This window comes from Pinus tabuliformis, chromosome J (assembly GCF_031772625.1).
Source record: "Pinus tabuliformis cultivar Carrire ecotype Pingquan chromosome J, CPIR1, whole genome shotgun sequence".
Taxonomy (NCBI): domain Eukaryota; kingdom Viridiplantae; phylum Streptophyta; class Pinopsida; order Pinales; family Pinaceae; genus Pinus; species Pinus tabuliformis.
Genome location: NC_142295.1, coordinates 546,504,472 through 546,524,700, shown reverse-complemented (window position 1 = coordinate 546,524,700; position 20,229 = coordinate 546,504,472). Strand labels below are relative to the sequence as shown.

General features: G+C 38.8%; 1 protein-coding gene across 3 annotated transcripts in view; it reads left to right on the top strand.

Annotated features, from left to right (window-relative positions):
* Positions 1 to 20,229, top strand: part of LOC149228178 (protein PSK SIMULATOR 1-like) — a 242,561-nt gene that overhangs the window by 71,885 nt on the left and 150,447 nt on the right. For all 3 annotated transcript variants that reach the window (XM_089378086.1, XM_089378084.1, XM_089378085.1), the window contains one exon: positions 16,379 to 16,476. In XM_089378086.1, the coding sequence (XP_089234212.1) occupies positions 16,379 to 16,476 (98 nt within the window). The remainder of the gene's footprint in view (positions 1 to 16,378; positions 16,477 to 20,229) is intronic.

Genomic DNA, 20,229 nt, shown 5'->3' with positions numbered 1-20,229 from the left:
GCTGACAACATGCACACGTAATTATCAAGTAAGAGAAATCTACTTTAATATTGATTTCTCAATAGAAAACCACCACTAGCCGATGATGGTGTGCCATTATATCTCCGTCACCTACATTAGTCATATACCTTGTCACCCATCTAGCAAGAGCACATGGATGAAGGTGGGCTTCCAATGGAAAGGTACTTTATTCATTTTGCAATTGGGTGCTTATGCTTGTTTTTATTTGGGATTTGATATGGATTATGGGGTGACTTGGAAGGAGGGGTGTTGATCTCGATCTTGTTCCCTCACCTTAAATGGGGCATTAATCTTTGATTCTAGTCTAGTGGGACTTCCCCTAATGGCACAATGGGTATGGGAGGGGCACTACTCGGGAAACCTTGATTGAGATAGTGTGTTCCATCTATCTCTAATCCATACATACCACTTTCCATCTTACATTATAAGCCCCATGTTCCACCTCCATTCTTCGGGTTCAATTGACCATTGGTTCTCTAGATTTGGCAACCATACATCCACATACCTAGGTAGGGCTTGGAACTTTGTCGTGGGAGGTTGATGAAACTAAAAGAAAACGAAAGAGCATATAATGGCCATAAGCAAAATAAAAAGAAAGAATATCAAAATGCAAAATATGGCCAGGACATACACATTAGCATGTGGGAAAAAGCCTAGCATGAACTCTACCTCACTCGTTATGGCCATCACCTGGTTTCTGAGCGCATGTTGCTCCTATACATCATAAAAGGAACCCTTGCATGTCCCAACACTGATGGGCAATGAGCTGCCTCATGATTGATGGGTCATACAACTGCTATATGTCATACAAAACAAGCTCTAACCTTTTGAGCTACGAGCAGTAATACAAAGAAAAATCAAGCAAAAGTAAAAGGTGCACAAGAGGGGTGGGAAAACAAAGATTGAGTTGGTAACTCATGCATCTATGATTGCTCCCTCCTCACAACTATACACTCAAGATGTGGATCCCCATCATGCTTGTCCCTTTGACCATGGCACTTGGCCATGATGTCTTCTCCCTTCTACTACCCTCATTATTCACTAACAACTATCAATTTAAGGGTGGACCGAGAAGATGTTACTTTCCCTTGGGGGATGTAAACACCTAATAGTGTTTTCCTTTAGCCACTCCTGCGCAGGGAGAAAACACCATTGCGAGATCAAGACCTTGATTTTGGAAAGGAATCCTTGTTTGAAGTATTAAATAACCCTTTACATTCAAGCATGGTTCACTTAGATGCAAAAATGATTATTGTCCAGGATCACTGGTTGCTTTCACTAGACTTTATGTTGTTATTGACTGGTGGTTTTGCAGCCCATGACTTGGGCACCTTACCCATGGGTACCCAGACCCTAGAGAAGTATATTGCCACCCATAGGTGAGGCTTTGAGAACCTTGGGTCTCCAAGTAGTAGCAACACATCACACTTACCCTTGGATGCCTTCTGCACAAAGGACATTTTTCCACTTTGCACTACATTTGATGATTCTTCAAAATGATGCACCTGGACCAGCATGCCCCTGTAACACACCCCACTTACCCCAACATGATGGCTACTGATAATCCAATTCCTGATGATGAACCACACTTGTTGGCTCGAAACGCATCGGCCAAAAATTCTCTCATGTATTTCTACCGAAAGACTTTGTTTAATTCATTATGGATCACAGAAGCTTAAATACAGAAAATTCAATTCCTCTTATGCTGTTAGGAGAATGGGTTACAAAATTTCCTTATATATTTTTTCCTCCTTTTATGTACATATATATATATATATATATATATATACACTCTTGTGCATTCATTCATTCGCCTGGGTCACACCTCTTGGTTTCCTTGGTCCGCCATTCTAACTCAACCGCCACCACAACCCGTTGCCTTATCACCTTGCTTGCCCATTTGCATGCGCCCTCGAAATGCGTCGGGGTCATTACATCGGGTTGACCTGTCAGGTGGGGACCATTAGGACATAGCGGCAGGGTGTGATTTACATATATATATAAGGAGGAAAAAAATATATATGGAATTTTTTTATCCCATTCTTCTAACAACATAAGAGGAATTAGATTATCAGCAACCATCTAATTGGGGTAAGTGGGGTGTGTTACAACCCCTAGGCTTGCCTTAGCACTATCTGAGAGATGGCAGCTGATCCAAAACCTAGATGAGAATGGTCTCACCTTCAGAGACTTGGGAGGGCTAGTTGCACCTAGAAAGTCCTCAACGTTGGCGTAGAGATGGGCATTTTGAGAAGTTGGAGACCCAAGAGACCACCTCTGGTGCCTAAAACTGGATTTTGGGGTCCATAGAGGGCTTTGGACAGAGATTTGAGGGCCAACCCTCACATCATGATTTTAGGAGGCTTCTACATCACTCATGGCACCTTGGAGCCTCAACACATGCCCAATGGAGCTCTGCGCATGGATGACATCAACCTTTTTTAGGCCTTATGGCTTACACGTGGCAGCTAATTATTTGATTTTTATCTAAGCTAGTGGGTTGGCTTGTAACCCGATGCATCATTATGATTTTACTTATTTTCCTATGGGCTTTTAGGCTAATTAGGAACTATTCCTCCTCATATAAATAGAGGAGAGGACTATTGTATCTCTCATTGTCATCGCTTGTGAACTCACCCTCTCTTTTTGAGTATTTCAACATCTTTTCCTATTGGAAAGATGTGATCTATGGAGTGAAATTTGTCTTGGAGCTATTGTCTTGTCTTTGGAGAAGTTATCTTGGATTGTTCATTGCATATTATCTTATAAGTGCTCTTTTAGTGAAAATTTCTGATTTCATGTCTAATGTATGGAATAAATTCGTGATCTAGGTTAAATCATGTGCCCTAATTTTGTTGAATATCAATTTGTTGAAAGTTGAGTCATATTATTGCATGCATTACTGATAGTATGATATGTGAATGACAATCCCATTGGTGATCTTACAATTGCTCTCGCAAGTGCCTTTCAATCCCTCACAAAGATAATAGCTAGGGTTTTGATGCTATGGCATTAAAACATCCTTACTCCTTTGCAAGTTTTTGCCAACTTAAATAGCCCATAGACTCCATTAACCCTAGGACTAGGTATAGACCATCCTTTGTTGGTGATCAAGTCAAAATTCATGCATAAAATTTTCTCTTTCTCTCTGCCTAATTCGACCCTTTTAAGGCCAAGCGACCGCCTAGGACCTAGTACCAATTGGCTAGGAAGACAAGTTTGGGCTATTGGAAAGTCTAAATATCAAGGGTAGGGTGGTTGCCACAAAATCACTCACTTTGGTAGGCGTTCATTCCAATTTTGTCCACATTGTTTTCCCTAGGGTAAAACCCTAGTTTGGCTTTAGCTTCAACTTGGGGGCTTGTTGAGGGTTTCAACTTTCATGTGCCATAGCCTTGCTGAGAAAATTGTGGGAAATCCTTTCTCTATACCTTGACCTTTGGCCATCCCAACTCTCAAGTTTCAACTCACTAATCAAGCCCTAGGTCTTGTATGTACAAATCCAACCTCTCTAAGGAAAGCGGATTACGTTCATTCATTGATTGGAGCCTTGTATTCAAGCTGAGCCTTTCCCTTTAGAAGCCTATTGGTCATCCTAATACCTTTATTCCTAGAATATCTCTTATAGGTGACTTTATATTGGGACTCCTCCCATTGGTGAAAATTCATAAAGCTCAGGGGGTTTTGGCTATGGTGACAGTGGGCCATTACCCAATTATTGTCACTTGGTCTAGTGATAGCCTTGTAGGGTACCCCTCTCGAAGTCCTGCTAGATTTTGTGGTAATAATGTCTAAAAGTTATGACTCATTTAACTGGGCTCATGAGTCAATTTCTCTTCAACCAGGGGTTGACCTTAACATATATGAAGTCTTATGGATCAAATAGTCTGTCTGGAGCAAGAAACACTTTTTCTATGTTGGTTTGTTGCATGCCCATGCCTAGGCCTTGCTATGCTTTTGACATCAGTGGCCAGTGGCCATGGGTTTGGAGGGGACATTTTATGAAAATGTTATGGCCATTTGAACATTGGCCTATTGTTAGGGCATGATGCCTACATTGCAGTGGGGTAGCAAGAAATTGATGTTAATCAGTATGGTACCCAACAGCTTATCAACAAATTATATGTTGTAACAGACTCCTTTAGGTTGATGCCAACATTCAAATGGTTTTACAAGAATCATGCTTGGTCAATATGATACCTGACAGTGTACCAGCCTATGTTGCAGGAAACATAGGGCAAGGGGGCGTTTCCCTACGGAAATGGGTACGAAACGCTGAAACGCGTATGGTACGGCCTTGAAATGTGTTTCAGGCCGTGCCGCCGTACTGCCACGTTTCACGAAACTAAAACGTGGCCAGTACGGCCTGAAACGCGTTTCAGGGCCGTACGACTCACGTTTAAGCTTTTTACTTGTGTTTTTTAATTTTTTTTTGTTTTTTGTTTTCTAATTTATTTTTAGGTTATTCTAGTGACTTCTAGTTGCTTCTAGATGCCTGTCTAAAGTTATAAAAGTGAACTTTTGCCCTAGTGTTGATATGCAGTTCATGGTAATGTTAAATTCTTAAAGTAAAAGGATGAAAATGAAAAATAAAGGAGAATATCACTTCTCAGGAATCAGGATGTTTGAGAGTGGTTTCACCCTCATTGGATTTCATATGGAGAAAGTAGAATTTTAGATCTCACTCAAGATCCAGCAGACTTATCTGTTTTTCGGGATTTCAGGATTGGGGGGATTGCAATGTTTCCATTGGATTTTATCATGTACTAGGGTATGGAACTTGTATTTAATCAGGAGAACCAAGCCCTCCATGCAGGGGAGACTCCCAATAATGAAGAGCATATAGGGTACTAGGGTATGAAACTTGTATTTAATCAAGAGCACTAAGGTCGTTCGACTATGTAGGAGGAGACTCCCAATCAAGCACGAGACAAGAAATTAGAAATTTCTCGTGGCTGATTTTGGATATTTCTATTTTCATTATGTGATCATTCATGAGTAAATGTGATGTAAATTTAGAGACTTATAGTTTATGCATTGACAATTGACAATTTTATCATAATGTAATAAATTAGAATGTATCATATATGCTTTATGATTGCACATATTTCTTAAATGTCCTATATATATATATATATATATATATATATATATATATATATTCGCGTTTCCCCATTTCCAAAATTTGGGGAGGTCGTGTTTCGTATCGGTTCCCGTTTCGGAAACTCGTACCTGTTTCCCGTTTTGTGCAACCTAGGTACCAGCAAAATAGTATCCTACAAGGGTGTTTCTAGGCCTCAGTTAGCTCAGAGGACAGTTCGAACTATATGATTTTCACTCCATCCATTATTATTCTTTCACATGTTTATTTGTTCCAAAATTTAGGAAAGTCTCTGTTATTTCTGTTTTTTCCTTACAGTTTACTTGTGATGCATAGGGATGAACTGTCCAAGATGGTCATGTTTTTGGCATTTTCACCTAGAGAAAATCTTGAGAGTGTTCACCAACACTCATAAGTTTCTGGTTTGAAAGGGGCTTTCCAGTAGTTGCATCATTATTGTTGCTTTTAACCCTAAATCTGATAATCTAGTTGTTTATTTTTCAATATGCATACTGTCATATATCTGTCATCTTTGAGATTTTGTAGAAAATTGGCTTGTCAGTTTGGATAGAAGTTTACTCTTAATCAAGGTGTTCAACCCATGGCTGGATGGTAGTAAGTGGGGGTGCACACATATTCTATTGCTTATGATAACCTGCTGCTGTAATGGATTTGTAAAGATGATCCCAGAGGCTATTTGTTGGTGCTCAAGAAGATTGTACAAGAGTTTTTGCAAAATAATTTTTTGTATAGAACATCTTTGTCTCTTAATTGATGCAGCTAAAAGAAAATGAAACAGTTATATGTTTTAACAGCAATATAATTCGCTGACAACATCAGTTGATTAGGGCTGATTGCGCAATAAACAGTAGATCCCTCAACTAGTAGTCCACAGTATAGTTCTGATTACAATGACAAGATTTAGTAAATTGTAAATAACACTAGTACTATCCAATACTACTATTGCTCTACCAAATTAACTCACTGTCTACCGTGTTATCACCGACTTGTTTGATGTTTATGACAGACCCTTCCTTAACTGCTTTTCCTGCAGTGAATAATGCTTCAACCTCTGATGCCGTTGGTTTGTACTGCTCTGCTTACATAGTCCAGGATCGTATGGATATATTGCTCTATTAGATATCTGCAGTCTTCAGAGAGATTGCTAATTGGGATACTGCTGCATTAACAGCCGAGGGACTGAATTAGGGTGATGATGCCGTGCTCAATATCCTCAGGAATGGGTACTGGCTCTCAAAATGTGCCCTGAAACACCAATTTACACTTTGGCCCTGTGGCTGCCTGCGGTCTGCAGGCTGCAATCTGAAAATGAGCCTTCTTGTTGCGCCTTTGCTGTTCGCAAACAAGCCTCAGCCTTTACTACACCTTGCTGTCTACAACGAACTTTAGATTGTCCTTAAACTGGTCTTTGCACTTGATTAGAGAGCCACCGAATTCCTCAGATTGATCCAGAACCTCCAATTTGTGCCAAATCAGACCATAACTGCTCCAAAGGAATATGCTGTTCTAGAACAAGAAAGAGAGGTGTCTAGGTAGGGTGGGAGTATCTGCACTGAAAATAGACAAAAGGATTAGCTACAGTGGGATCACCTCCACTGAAAATAATCTTCAAGGGGTCTTTGAAACCCTCAGAGCCCCAGGCTCAAGAAAATCAGAGATATTTCAATCCAAATTGATGATCAAAAGTGATTCCAACTCTCCTCTATTTATAGATTCCCTCATGGGGTTTCTTAAGTGTGAGGGGTTGCAAATGTCACCCCCAATTTGGTCCTTTTTGCCCCAGACGACCCATGATTTACCCAATGTTGCCCCAAACATTGGATAATTGGGTTCTGCCGTCCTGCCCCCTTTAACAAGACTATAGCCTACAGGGTTGGATAGGCTATTTCGTCCTTCCGCAGGCAATTAATTCACAGGGGACATGATAATCCCCCCTTCTTGAAATTGCTTGTCCTCAAGCAATGGCCAATCTGGGTGCTGTAAAATCTGCCCTTCAAGAATGAAAACTCCTCTTCAATCTCTACAACACCCTCCATTCTTCTTATTCCCACAGTTTGTTCACTGTCACATTCTTTACCAACTAGCTGGGGTTCATATTTCCCTTGCCTCTGAGGTTTTTAATTATTATTATTATTATCCAATTTTAAGGTCACGGCCAAGCCTGACACCAAATTGGTGTATGAGACCCCCTTGCTTGTGGGACAAGGGACCCACCTCTGCACAGCAATTTGACTGCTAAGTTTACGAAGGCATACATGCTCTACCCCTCTCTGTTTTTGAACCTGTGACCTCTTAGGAGGAAACACATGTTCTTAACCATTAGGCCCACTCAAGCTAATAGAATCCGTAATAGGATATTGATCCTGCAATTGCCTTAAACCTATGTTGCACGAAACTTCTAGGAACCTGACGTTTCGGGCCGTACCTGTACTTGAAACTTTGAAACTCCGCTGAAACTCAGCTGAAACTCGACCATCATATAATCATCTATGAGAGTTAATATAGACTTGGTTTTCCTTCAAAATTGTCATCTATGGGTGTTATTCCCCTTTTTCTTGCAAGATAATGTGTTATTCACTTATTTATAATTTTTTTATATATATTTATATACATATATGATGTTTCGACTGACGTTTCCATTTTTGGGAGGTGACGTTTCTAAACGCACCCGTTTCGGAAACTCTGAAACGTTTCAACGTTTCGTGCAACTTAACCTTAAACCACCGTTCAAGGCCCCCAATTTTTTCTTAATGGGCTGCACATTCTCCTCTGTTTGAATGATCCATGTCTTCAAGGAATCCAATCCTTGATCCAAAATTTGCCTACGTTCTTGAATTTGGCCAAGTGACCCTTTCATATCATACATCAACATCTTTCCTTCCTGTAAAAAATACCCTCGTGCCTGATTCTGTTTTATATCTGGTATACCTTCTCATCAATCTCTTTTAATCTGCGTCTGAGTCCAGTATGATTTATTGTGGTAGTAGTATTGATTTTGGACTGTATGGACAGGTTAGAAGGATCTTTCTTTTCTCCCTATTAAATCTTGCCAAGGATTTCATAGTATAATGCACCTTTTTGGTTTCCATCCAAGGGTTTTCCTGGAGTCCTGGCTGTAAGCACTGTATTTGGTGGTTCATTAGATTTTCAGTCCCTCAGATGCAGGCCACATTCACAAGTTCCTTCAAGTTTCCTCTTACATGATTTGGGCTTCAAACAGTGACCTTTACTTGGTCTCATGCTTGCATCTGATTGACCATGATCATAATTCCGTGCTGTAGCCATCCCCAATTCGGGTACACCACCATAGTTAGGTCTGATGTCCTCAAAAGTTTTCAGAACGTCCCTGGTATTATGGTGCTCATAGTTGTCAACCATGGCCTCTGAAAGGTTCCCATGTTGTTGAACCAACCAACCTGCTGGATTCACTATGACTTGCTCATCTTGTGTTTGTTTACAATCATATTCTGTTGAGGCTTTATCTGGTAAATCTCTTTTGGACTGAAAGCTTGATATCTGTGTCATGCTCAATTTTTATTCCTGACCCATATCTTTCTGAGGGATGATTTCCTCTGTCTTCCATCTCAGAATAGTTACAAAATGCTTCATTACCCAGTGTTGATATAGTTGGTTCATGTGAAGAGGGCCCCTTATTTGGTGACAGCCATTCATGGTATAGTTTCTTAGCTGGCCGTCCTTCAATCAGACTGAAAAGGGGCACTTCTTGCCTTTGACCTTTGTTGACTGACATATTTTGAAAACAATTAGCATTGATTCCAAATGTGGCTAGAGTTTTACTTGGCATAGCCTCTTGAGCTTTGTTATTGTGGTTTTTAGGTGACACAATTTCTTGAGCATCCTGAGCTTCATTCTTGGAAAACTGTTCAACAATGGAGTCCTGATACCCTTTAGTGATTTATGAACTATACAATTCTAAGCTTTTATCATTAATAAGTGGTATGTGATTTCTTTCGAACATTGTATGAAATCAAGGTATACTTTTTACTACATTCTTCATCAGCTTGAACTTCACTGTTGGGGTTGGTTTTAAAATTCTTGGATGGTTGTTCCATACCAACGTTGTCTTCAAAGACATCTTGTTCTATGGTTTCTTCATATTCTTCTATGTTTTCAGAATTGATTGAGGCTATGTCTATTTCCTTAAATAATGTAGCTTCCTGCTTGTGCCTCCCACTGGTATCCTTCTCGAATCTGTTTATCTTTTCTCCTGCAGTTTTTACAGGACATTGAACATGCACATCCTCAGATTCAGTGAGCACTTCACTGACTGAACTCACTATATTGGAATGTTTTTCCACAACATTTGCACTCAAGTGACTAGCTATATTCCTTTCATCTGTTAACAATGCCTTTGTTGGACTTACTTCTGCCTTGTTATTTGTAGGTTGATTTACATGACATACAACAACTCCGAGGACTTTTGGTTCACTTTCATATACACCACTCTCATTATACTTATCAACAGTACCTGTGATCACAGAGTCATCAGCACAAAATGCATCTTCCTTCTCATCATTGTATGCACTTGGAAAATCATGCCCCAATCCAGAAGGACCTTTGGTGGTGAAGTCCAATTGGTGCATCCTTTCTCCCTTTTGGATGACAACTTCAATGCTTGCTGGTTCAGAAGCAGATGGTATAACCATTGAAGCAGCACCATGCACATTTGCTGCTGAAGAATCCCACTCTGATGCATTGCCTTCTGCACTTTTCCTCCCAAAATCACTATGGGTTCTAAGGTCTGCAACCTTCTTTTGATAGTACTGTGCATATTTGATACAAGGGGTAGTCTTTCCATAGCCATCTAATGTAACAACATTTATTGCCAATGAATAATGTCTAGCCAATACTTCATCACTGTCAGCATGAACCCTATCTCTTTCATCCAGGGAGATATATTGTCTGACCCCATCACTAGTGTGCCTCTTATTCTCTATCTCAGGTGCTTGATGAATCTTCGGAGTCACTTGTCTTGCATCCTTTATTTTCACTTGGAGTTTTAATGACATATTTCACATTTAATGACGCTATCTCTGCACTCTTTTTTTTTTCTGTTCTTGGCTTACCATTGGTATCATCAGATCTGTCTTTCCTGTGGCTAGCAATTTCTTGTGCCTGCTTTCTGCTGCATGCTCTTACCATCAGTTCAAGAGATTGATCTCTTTTCTTTTTTACAGGAGGGTATAGCCATGACAAATCATTTGGGTGTGCCTTCACCCATGCTTCAGTTTGTTCAGTTTTTCTTTCTAGGTTCTTGTGACATTCTTCATATTTCTGCCAAAGCCCTGCATACTCCTTCCCAAAAACCGATTTCATTGGCTCCGTTTTTCCAATAACCCCTCCAGGCTGGCTGGAGTGCTAGCTCTGATACTACTGTAATATTCTAGGGTAATTTTCTCGCCCTTAGGGTTTTTATTTGGCTAGGGTTTCCAATAACTCAGTAAAGGACACACACAACAATGCACTTTCATCTAATCATCAAACAATATGCATTCATCTATGTAACACATGAACATAAAGGATCTTTAACAGTAATATAATTCGTCCACAACTTCAGTATATTAGGTCTGCTTGCCCACTAAATAGTCGATTCCTCAACCAATAGTCCACAACACCGTTCTAATTACAATGCCAAGATTTAGTAAACTGTAAATCACACTAGTGCTATCTAATACTACTGTTGCTCTACCATATTAACTCACTGTCTACTGTGCTGTCACCGACTTGTTTGCTGTTTATGACAGACCCTTAACCAGTGTTCCACGGGGACTCGCCCATCCCCCCCGCCCCCCAGGGGTCTAGTTTCCTCGCTCCCCCGCGCTCCGGGGACTTGGGGACGAGTAGGGGACGTTTCCCCACGCCCCCAAAAATGAGGAAACTCAGGGGGACGTGCCAGGGAGTTGTTTCCCTTTCCTGGGGGGCGTTTCCGAAAAAGGGGACGTGGGGGGGCGAGGGGGGGCATGGGGGGACATGGCACACGTTTATGCAAAAGAAAACGATTTTAATTAACTTAACCCTAAAACTAATCTTTAATTAACAGTTAAACTAAGCGTAGGGTTTTGGAATTTAGCTGTTTCATGTTATAAAAACGGCAGGGTGAACACATGACAACACACACAGCCTTGCGCGCTGTGTGTGTTGTTATTACTAGATCTGATCACTCCCATGCATGGAACCTCGATGGCATCTGTTGGAACATTGCAGATTGCAGAATGGACCCTTGATATGGCTATCACATTGGTAATGTGATTTGGTTATTTGCAGGAATTCTGGAGTGCACATATTAGACAGAATTGAAGACAGATCTTGAGGATTTCTATCACTATGAACCGTCGGCCCTCTGATTAGACAAATTCTGAGTTTGATCCAAACAAATTCATTTATCTGTGGTTGCTGCTCAATATTACCCTACACATTTTGTGAGGAGATCATCCCTGAAGTGGTTACTCATCAATGCTTCTCTGCTTCTCTCAAAGCTTGTCTCTTCAAGATTTACTATGGATGGTCAACATCAGAGGCTCCCTCTTGTGAAGAATTCAGTTTGTGACGATAAGAAATATTAGAAGGCAAAGAAGTTCAGCATCAAATTAACTTAACTTTTGTGTGGCAGTGCTTGCTTTCTAAAAGACACACCGATCATGTTGAAGTATTTTTGATTTCTCTAAGTAACCCTAACTAGTGTCTTACAAGTATCTGTATAATCAAGTTACAGTAATCCTTGAGGTCATTGTAATTTGAATTTAAAAAAGAGTTTCAAAGTAAAGGAGCAGAAGCTGTAATACATATAGCCAAATTGTCAGATATGGAAGCTACAGGTTTAGATTGCAGATTTTTGGAGTTATGATAGAAGTATGAGTAATGTTCTAGACACAAATGTGCATCAGTGGACAGAGGCATTAGCATCTTGTTATGCCATCAGGAGTCTGCACAACAGTCACTCTTCAACAAGGATACAATTGACAATAGAATTCACATGAGCATAACACAACACTGTTGTTTTGTATATCCTTGTAATTGATACTATGTACAGATGGGCAAAACTCACCAATGATTATAGCAGTTTGGCCTAGAACTGAACAGAGTTGCCTTGATAACATATTGTTGAAGTTGCAGAGGACAGAAGTGTTAAGATTCTGAGATTAAGATCTTTTATTGATAACAGAGATGCAGGAAGAATAGATCTACAGTGATCTTCTACAACGACATTGTTGAGGTTTGCTGTGTATTATCAGAATGCTGAAGATGGTGGTATTGCTGTCTTTGTATTTTGTTATAATGTATGATCATTGATGTATGATTATAAATTAGAATTTTTAATTTATTATTTTATATGATATTAGAAATTTAGATAATGATATTCATATCAATGATCATGCTTTGCAGCTTTTCAATTCAAACCAGCTTGTCATAGTGGACTCAATTAATAAATTATATTTTATATTTATAAGTTTTTAGGACCCTGACGCTCCCCCACGTTTCCTAAAAAATTGTGGGGAGCTTTTGCATAGGCCGCTCCCGCGACCCCTCGCCCCCTCGTCCCGGAATCTTGGTGGAGCATTACCCTTAACCGCTTTTCCTGCAGCGGAATAATGCTTCAACCTTTGATGGCGTTGGTTTGTACTGCTTTGCTTACACAGTCTGAGCTTGTACAGATTGCTCTATTAGATGTTTGTAACTTTGTAGTCATCAGGGAGATTGCTAATTGGGATACTACCGCCTTAACAGCCTAGGAACTGAATTAGGGTGAGGATGCTGCACTAAATATCCTCAGGAACGAGTACCAGCTCCCAAAATGTGCCCTGAAACACCAATTTACACTGCGGTCCTGTGGATGCCTGCGGCCTGTGGTCTGCGGGTTGCAATCTCAAAATGAGCCTCCTTGCTGTGCCTTTGCTGTTTGCAAGCAAGCCTCAGCCTTTACTACATCTGGTGTATCTTGCTGTCTACAACGAACTTCAGATTGTCCTTAAATGAGTCTCTGCACTTGATTAGAGAGCCATCGAATTCCTCAGAGTCCAGACTGATCAAAAACCTCCAATTTGTGCCAAAATCAGACCATAACTGCTCCAAAGGAATATGCTGTGCCAGAACAAGAAAAAATGTGTCTAGGTAGGGTGGGATCAGCTCCACCCAAACTAGACGAAAATATTAGCTAGGGTGGGATCACCTCCACTGAAACTAATCAAGAAGAAGGGGTCTTAAAATCCTCAGAGCCTCAGGCTCAAGAAAATCAGAGATATTTCAATCCAAATTGATGATCAAAAGTGATTCCAACTCTCCTCTATTTATAGATTCCCTCACCGGGTTTCTTAAGTGTGAGGGGGTGGAAATGTCACCTCCAATTTGGTTCTTTTTGCCCTAGCCGACCCAAGATTTACTCAATGTTGCCCCAAATGATGGATAATCGGGTTTCCCCCCTTTATCAAGACTATAGCCTACGAGATTGGATAGGCTATTTCGGGCCCACGGATCCGGTAACATAGATTTCGTCCTTCCATAGGCAATTAATTCATAAGGGACATGGCAGTTTTTCCAACCATGATATGCAGGGTTTATTTTCCAGCTGGTAAGAGTTCATACAACTACATGTATATCTTGTTATAGAAAGAACAAATGGAAAAAGGGAAGGGAATGACATTTAAATATTAAAGTCTTGCAATAACATCACCTGCTTATTCAGGAGTTGCATATTATGCATTTTTGTTAATGGTTCATATAGCGAATTTATTTCTAGAAGAAACCTCCATTTCTTTACCAACTTCAATAGAGCCTCCGACAATTACTTTACCCCTAGTGTTGCTTTGGTTTGGGGCAAAGAGATATTTTTGATTGATTCGAGAAATCAAAGAGCTAACAAATGTCTTCAGTATTTACCATTATTAAATGTATCTATATTAAACACAATTCTAACATGGCTGTGGGGAGTCTTGCAAATATGGGTGCTGATGCCCATATTGGAGTTTACGTTGTGAATGGTATGTGGCCAAGACATGTATCTCATGATATCAAAGCAAACCTATTAGATTATCAATCATGACAAGGTGTCATCAACAAAAGACAGAGTAGTCAACAATTGAGGTAGAAAGAGGAAGATGGAATGTAGAACTGAAGGCTCAACAATCTTGTGTTTTTTAGTTAGAATATCAGTTAGTTATTTGCATATTTCTTTCTACTGTTTATCTTTCTTTTATACTGTCATCTTTGAGAGCATTCAACAGTTATATGAGAAATTTAACATATTGGTATTGGCATTGCCAATCTTTTAAAAAAGTCTGTATGTTGTAGCAGGCTTTATTAATACAGTGCGAACTTTATCTGATTGATGCAAAAGTGTCAATTTGTCTAAAAGTCAGGCCCAAGTGATACCAGGTCCACCTGATGAGAATGTACTATTGTGTGGATGGCGGTGATATAAATCTTTTACTTACCCAAAGAAGACAGCACAGTTATTCTTCGTCAGGATCACTGGGCTTCTGTTATTCTCTCGATTACCAGAGATGTCAAACTACAAGAACAAATGCCATTGTTCCCTCGTCATTTTTCAATGCTTGTTCAGGTTTTAAAAGACACCCATTTCTTATTAATCTTCCGTTTACTAATCTGCCCCTTTATTATTTTTAAGTGAACTTTTATGTTTTCTAACTTAGCCCATGAATTTGAGCTCCTCACATGATCTACAATCAGGTGCTTCATAAGCACTTCCAGTATATTTGAAAATAATTTTAGAGAGTGATATATATATATATATATATATTTATTTATTTAACCTTTTGTGAGAAAATATATAGTTGTTCCTAAACTCTTGATCTTCTTGCCTTATTGACTGGAACAGTGATTTGATTTATGTTCCATGGGCAACATTGTTTATCTGAATTGACCTCAGCTCTTTCTGCATGATGGGAAATTTGAATGAATGTACATTGACATTTCTAGGACCATTGGAGAAAAAATACAAATTACAATAACACAATTACAAAACATGAAGGCAGAGATTGAAGAGAACAAATATTACATTGGTGACATGTACGTACAATTTTATAATTACAAGTCCTTACTCTCATAATCTCTTCACTTACTCTCTTAATCTCCACGCTACTTTATCTTTCATATGTTTATAGACAATAACTCGTACCTTTCTAGCTCCGATGTTACATCTTTTGGTGCTTCACAGTACTTAATGTATCTTTCATACTTTCGTGTTTTTTTGATCTTATCTTCTCGCTTGACCCCTCATGTGACATTTGTTTATTTATTTTGACTCTACACTTAACAAATATTTTTTAACCCACAACATATTACATAAATTGATGGCACTCTAAAATGTTAAGGCTCATGACATTAATTTTATGTTTGGTATTTTCCAACAATCTAGAAGGCTCTATAAACTGAATTATACATATCATGTAGTTACTAAAAAGAGCATCCGATCATTAAATTGTGATGAACTGTTCTCCTGATAATGTGTTCAAGTGTAATTTTCTTTTGGCTGAAGTATAATGGAAGGAATTCCCAATACAAAATCTATTACGTTAGAGAAATTTGAGGTTTTCAAATTTTGAGTCTTTAACCAGAATTGAAGATCCCTGCTCGGGAGAAAAATAAATCTATTTGAATGGTATGCTCCAATATTCTATGTCCTAATAGAATCAATGTAATGTGTGATCTCTCTTTGTTTCAACTACTATGAAACTCTCATGTTATTTTTATGTCACTATAGTTGTTTCAAGCACTAATTGAAATCATAATCTTATGACATGGCTTAGATTTTTTCTTTTTAGTTCCTTCATATTGGTTAAAGATATATTTGATTTTTATAGCAAGTTTTCCGTATAGAATCTAGATTTTCTTTTTTGTAACAGAATTAATTGGACATTCCTTACACTGTCCCAAAGTAAATTTAGATATCTACTAAGTGCATTTTAAATTCTGGGAGCCATCTTTTATTCATGGCATTTGCCTAAATTTAAATTAGTTTTCTTTTGCCTTTATCGTTACTGTTTGAGAAATATCTCAACAATTTTATGTCTAATGATCCATCACTTTTTTCATGGAGCGACTAATTTGGTTTGAGGCCATTCCTAATTTGACGATGAATTACAATCTAGCCTGCTCTATCAGAGTTTACCTTTGAATGTTAGTACCATCATATTAAGGAGGAAAATAGTCTTTATTAGTAGAAATGATGTTCAAACATGTTTACACCTTTTTTTGTAGGAGAAGGCGTTGCAATTTTGAGGAGTGAGTTAAAAAGCCAAAGAAAGCATGTGAAGAATCTAAAGAAGAAATCGCTGTGGTCAAAAATTTTGGAAGAGGTTTGAAATTTTGAATATCCTTTTGACAAAAAACATAAAAGAAAAAGCTTTTCTCCATCTAAAACTATAGATTAACTGGACATTGAATTGACATGGTTGCCATTTTTTTCCATTTCCATATAAATAATTACAATTTTTTGGTCAGTTTGCTAGCAAAACTTGGATAGGTTGTAGATTATGATGTGCATATACAATGCCAATTTTAATTGCATAGAAGAGTTCACTATCTTGATCAACTTTCTCATTCTTTATGTAAAATGTACTATGTTGCTATAGATATAAGCCTTTGTTAAAATTTAGCAAGAAAAGTAGCATGTTTTGTTTTTCTTACCATTTATTATGACCTTGAGATCAATTATCCTATAATTGGATCATTTCTTGAATAGCCTGAACTACTTTCCATAATCAATGCAACAACACCACATGATCAAAGATAATTTAAGCCATAGAACAACATCATGAAGAGAACTACTTTCCATAATCAATGCAACAACACCACATGATCAAAGATAATTTAGGCTATAGAATAACATCATGAAGAGAACTACTTTCCATAATCAATGCAACAACACCACATGATCAAAGATAATTTAGGCCATAGAACAACATCATGAAGTGTTTATTAGAATCCAACTGAGTTATGAAAATTTTGAAAGTGTGTGTCAATAGAATTACTTGTGTATACATTTGTAGAGATCTGTTAAACTCACATGAAATGTAAACAGTCATAAATGATAGAACATTGAATTCCATGTATTATTGACATGATATACATTTATAGTACATTGTACATGATTGTTGGATTCATCTTTCAACGTCTCTTGGACTCTGGTGGCTGTTCACATTCCACACCAACCCATAGAGGATTAGGTGTCCAACATTCCCCCCCCCCCTTAATCTAAAGGGGTATGTATGAGTCCAAGAAGAGAGCTGTAATACAAAATGCGCAAAAATGCATGGCAACACTATGCTGAATGTGCTCTCTGAAATGTTTGGTATAAGGGGGTGGTTTAAGGATGACCACCAACACTGGAACGCTTAGTGCAGTTCCGGAACTCTTCTAAATCTGCATGAAGCTGAGGTCTCCTACTAGAAGAAGTGCTTCTCATGTTTTGAAGAGGGAAACCTTCAACCTTGAAAGGGAGGTCTCACCTCGCATAAAAAGGGAGAACCTCAACTTGCAAAGGGAGGTCTCAACCTATGATGGTTTAAGGATGACCAACAACTCTCGAATGCTTAATGCGATTCCGGGAACTCTTCCAAAACTGGCAAGAAGCTGAAGTCTTCTGCTAGAGGAAGTGTCCCCAATTATTTGAAGAGGCATCACCAACTGAAGGCATTCTCAGGGGTATCTTTGTCTCTAGCTACAACTCTGAATTTGGTGTGGCAAGTTGTGGCTCAGGCTTGCTTGATGTGGTTTTGAAGCTTGTAGATGACCTTCACTTCCCCTCATGTCAGATACAAGGTGAGATGATGGAGAAACCTCAACTGCAAGATTGTTCAATACTCTAGAACAAGTTCTAACATATGACTGAAATATCTTCTTGGTTGTTGAAGCCCATTTCCAAGAAGCGATCCATCCAAGATGAAGCTTTGTTCTTGCAGGGGGCTTGTTTTTGAAGCATCTGTGTGAAGAATGAGTGGTTTTATGACAGTGCTCACATGGATGAAGATCAAAACAATGATCTTTCATATGGCCAACTCGGTCGCAATGTTGGCATTTTACATTGGTTTGTTGCTGTTGTGGAAGAGGAGTAAAATTTGGAACAAGTGAAGGTGAACTGTCATGAAAGAATTCAACACTCTGAAACTGGATGAACTTTGAGTAATCTGAAATATGAAAGGACACATCCTTGTCATATCCAAGACTAGTTCTGTTCTTGTTATGGACAAGCTCTTCCCAAGGTCTAATGATGGGCTTGGGAAGTGCAGACTGAACTTCTGCATCTGCATGCAAATATGCTCTTGAACTAAGCACTGAATGTGAATCAACCTCAACTTTATATTCTTGTTGCTGATGGGAGTTTGTCTCAATGTTCTGAACAAAAACATGTTCACAATGATGACTCCATTGCTGTAATTCTTCTTGTTGAAGCTGAGATTCAAGCTCCAAAAATTGTACCTTTTCCTGTGTATGCTGCAGACATGTTCGAATGTCAACAAGAGTGGTTTTGTTGATTTTGACTGTGTCATGATCAGAGGAATGTATCAGAGTTTTTAAGAACTCTAATACTATATTAATTCTAGCCATTTTCATTGAACATATCATGTGAATCTCACAAACACTGCTCCCAAGAATGAATAAATTATAGTAATCAATGCCTTCACCAAAAAATGACCGCCAAGGATGAAATGTTGGAATTGTTATACTTATATACAGAGACTGCTAGTATTACCAATGTATTTGACTGCAGGGCCTACCAGGCTCCTGATATCAATTCACAAGAGAGATCACATCGTGTTCTTCGAATTCCAGAACCTCTGTTATAACAGTTTGTCCTCCTGCTTCAATTGTTGATGCTTCACGACCTAAGATAAGGAGAGTTTTGTCCTTCAATGATATTGATCTTGTCTTCCCAAGACAATATTTTGTTCTGCCTCCAAAAGGATGGCTCTAAGATAATGATAACAAGAAACTCTAGAACTCCTTCTAATGATGACAGATCTCAGTCCTTAAAATAAGAAGGCTCTCGGCAATTGATTGGTTACACCCAGAATTGAAAAGTTCCATCCTTCAATTCTTTTATAAAAGTCAAGTTTACAACAAATGGGTAGCCCCAGCTCTCCATCTTGGCTCCCTTCTCAAAGCATGTAAATATCACCAAATTACAATACCATGGAGTGTCACAAAAATTCGGTTTGCTTGGACAATTCACCAAATTCCAACCTGCAGCCCTAGTTCACAAAATTTCGTACATACCTTTCCCTTTGGTTTGTGCGTATGGTTGCAGAACAGAGTCGCAAGGAAGACAAAGGAGTTCGGTTGAAGAATTCAAGCGAGCTCCAAAGAGATTCGACCTTCAATGTGGGAAAATTCAACCTGCTTCAGGGATCAATCTCGATCTCCAGAAATATGCATAAACTTGGCCTCCATAGTAGGTTGGTTTAATTGCCAAGGAAATTATGAATTCAGCCTACCTCAAAGCATTCAACCTTCAATAAAATAATTTCATCCTTAATGAATAGACGAACTCGATCCCTAATCAAACACGCTTGATTACCAAAGGAAATGAACTCTCATCCCTGAGGAAATATAATGCTTCGATCTTCTGTCAATTTGTTCTCAATCTTGATTCGAAACTCACCAACATATATGTTAGTCCAGCAGCACGATACCACCAAGACGATGTTAACGATGCTTTATTTCAACAACTATGATTTCACAGACTCCTTCGTGGAGACTTCATTCACACAGTTTTAAAAATCTGTGAGCCATACTTCTCACCTCCTCACGTAGGCATGAGAAGAGACTACACTTGAATCGCCACCTCCTTGGGATTTCGTTGTAAAATTAATTGATTTTCACATGAAGACTATGAAGAGTTCAACGACCATATATACAATAGCGTTTAGCATTCCAATGCACTATAACTGAAATGAACCGCTTGAAGGAAACAACATACCAAAAACACGCATTATCTCTTCAAATGAAACTATCTCCAGAAAGGCTATATCGCTACAGTTGTTCCCAACTTCGACTCAGTTTTGTTTTTTTCCACAGAGCACCGTTACGTTCACTAAAAAACTGAGAGG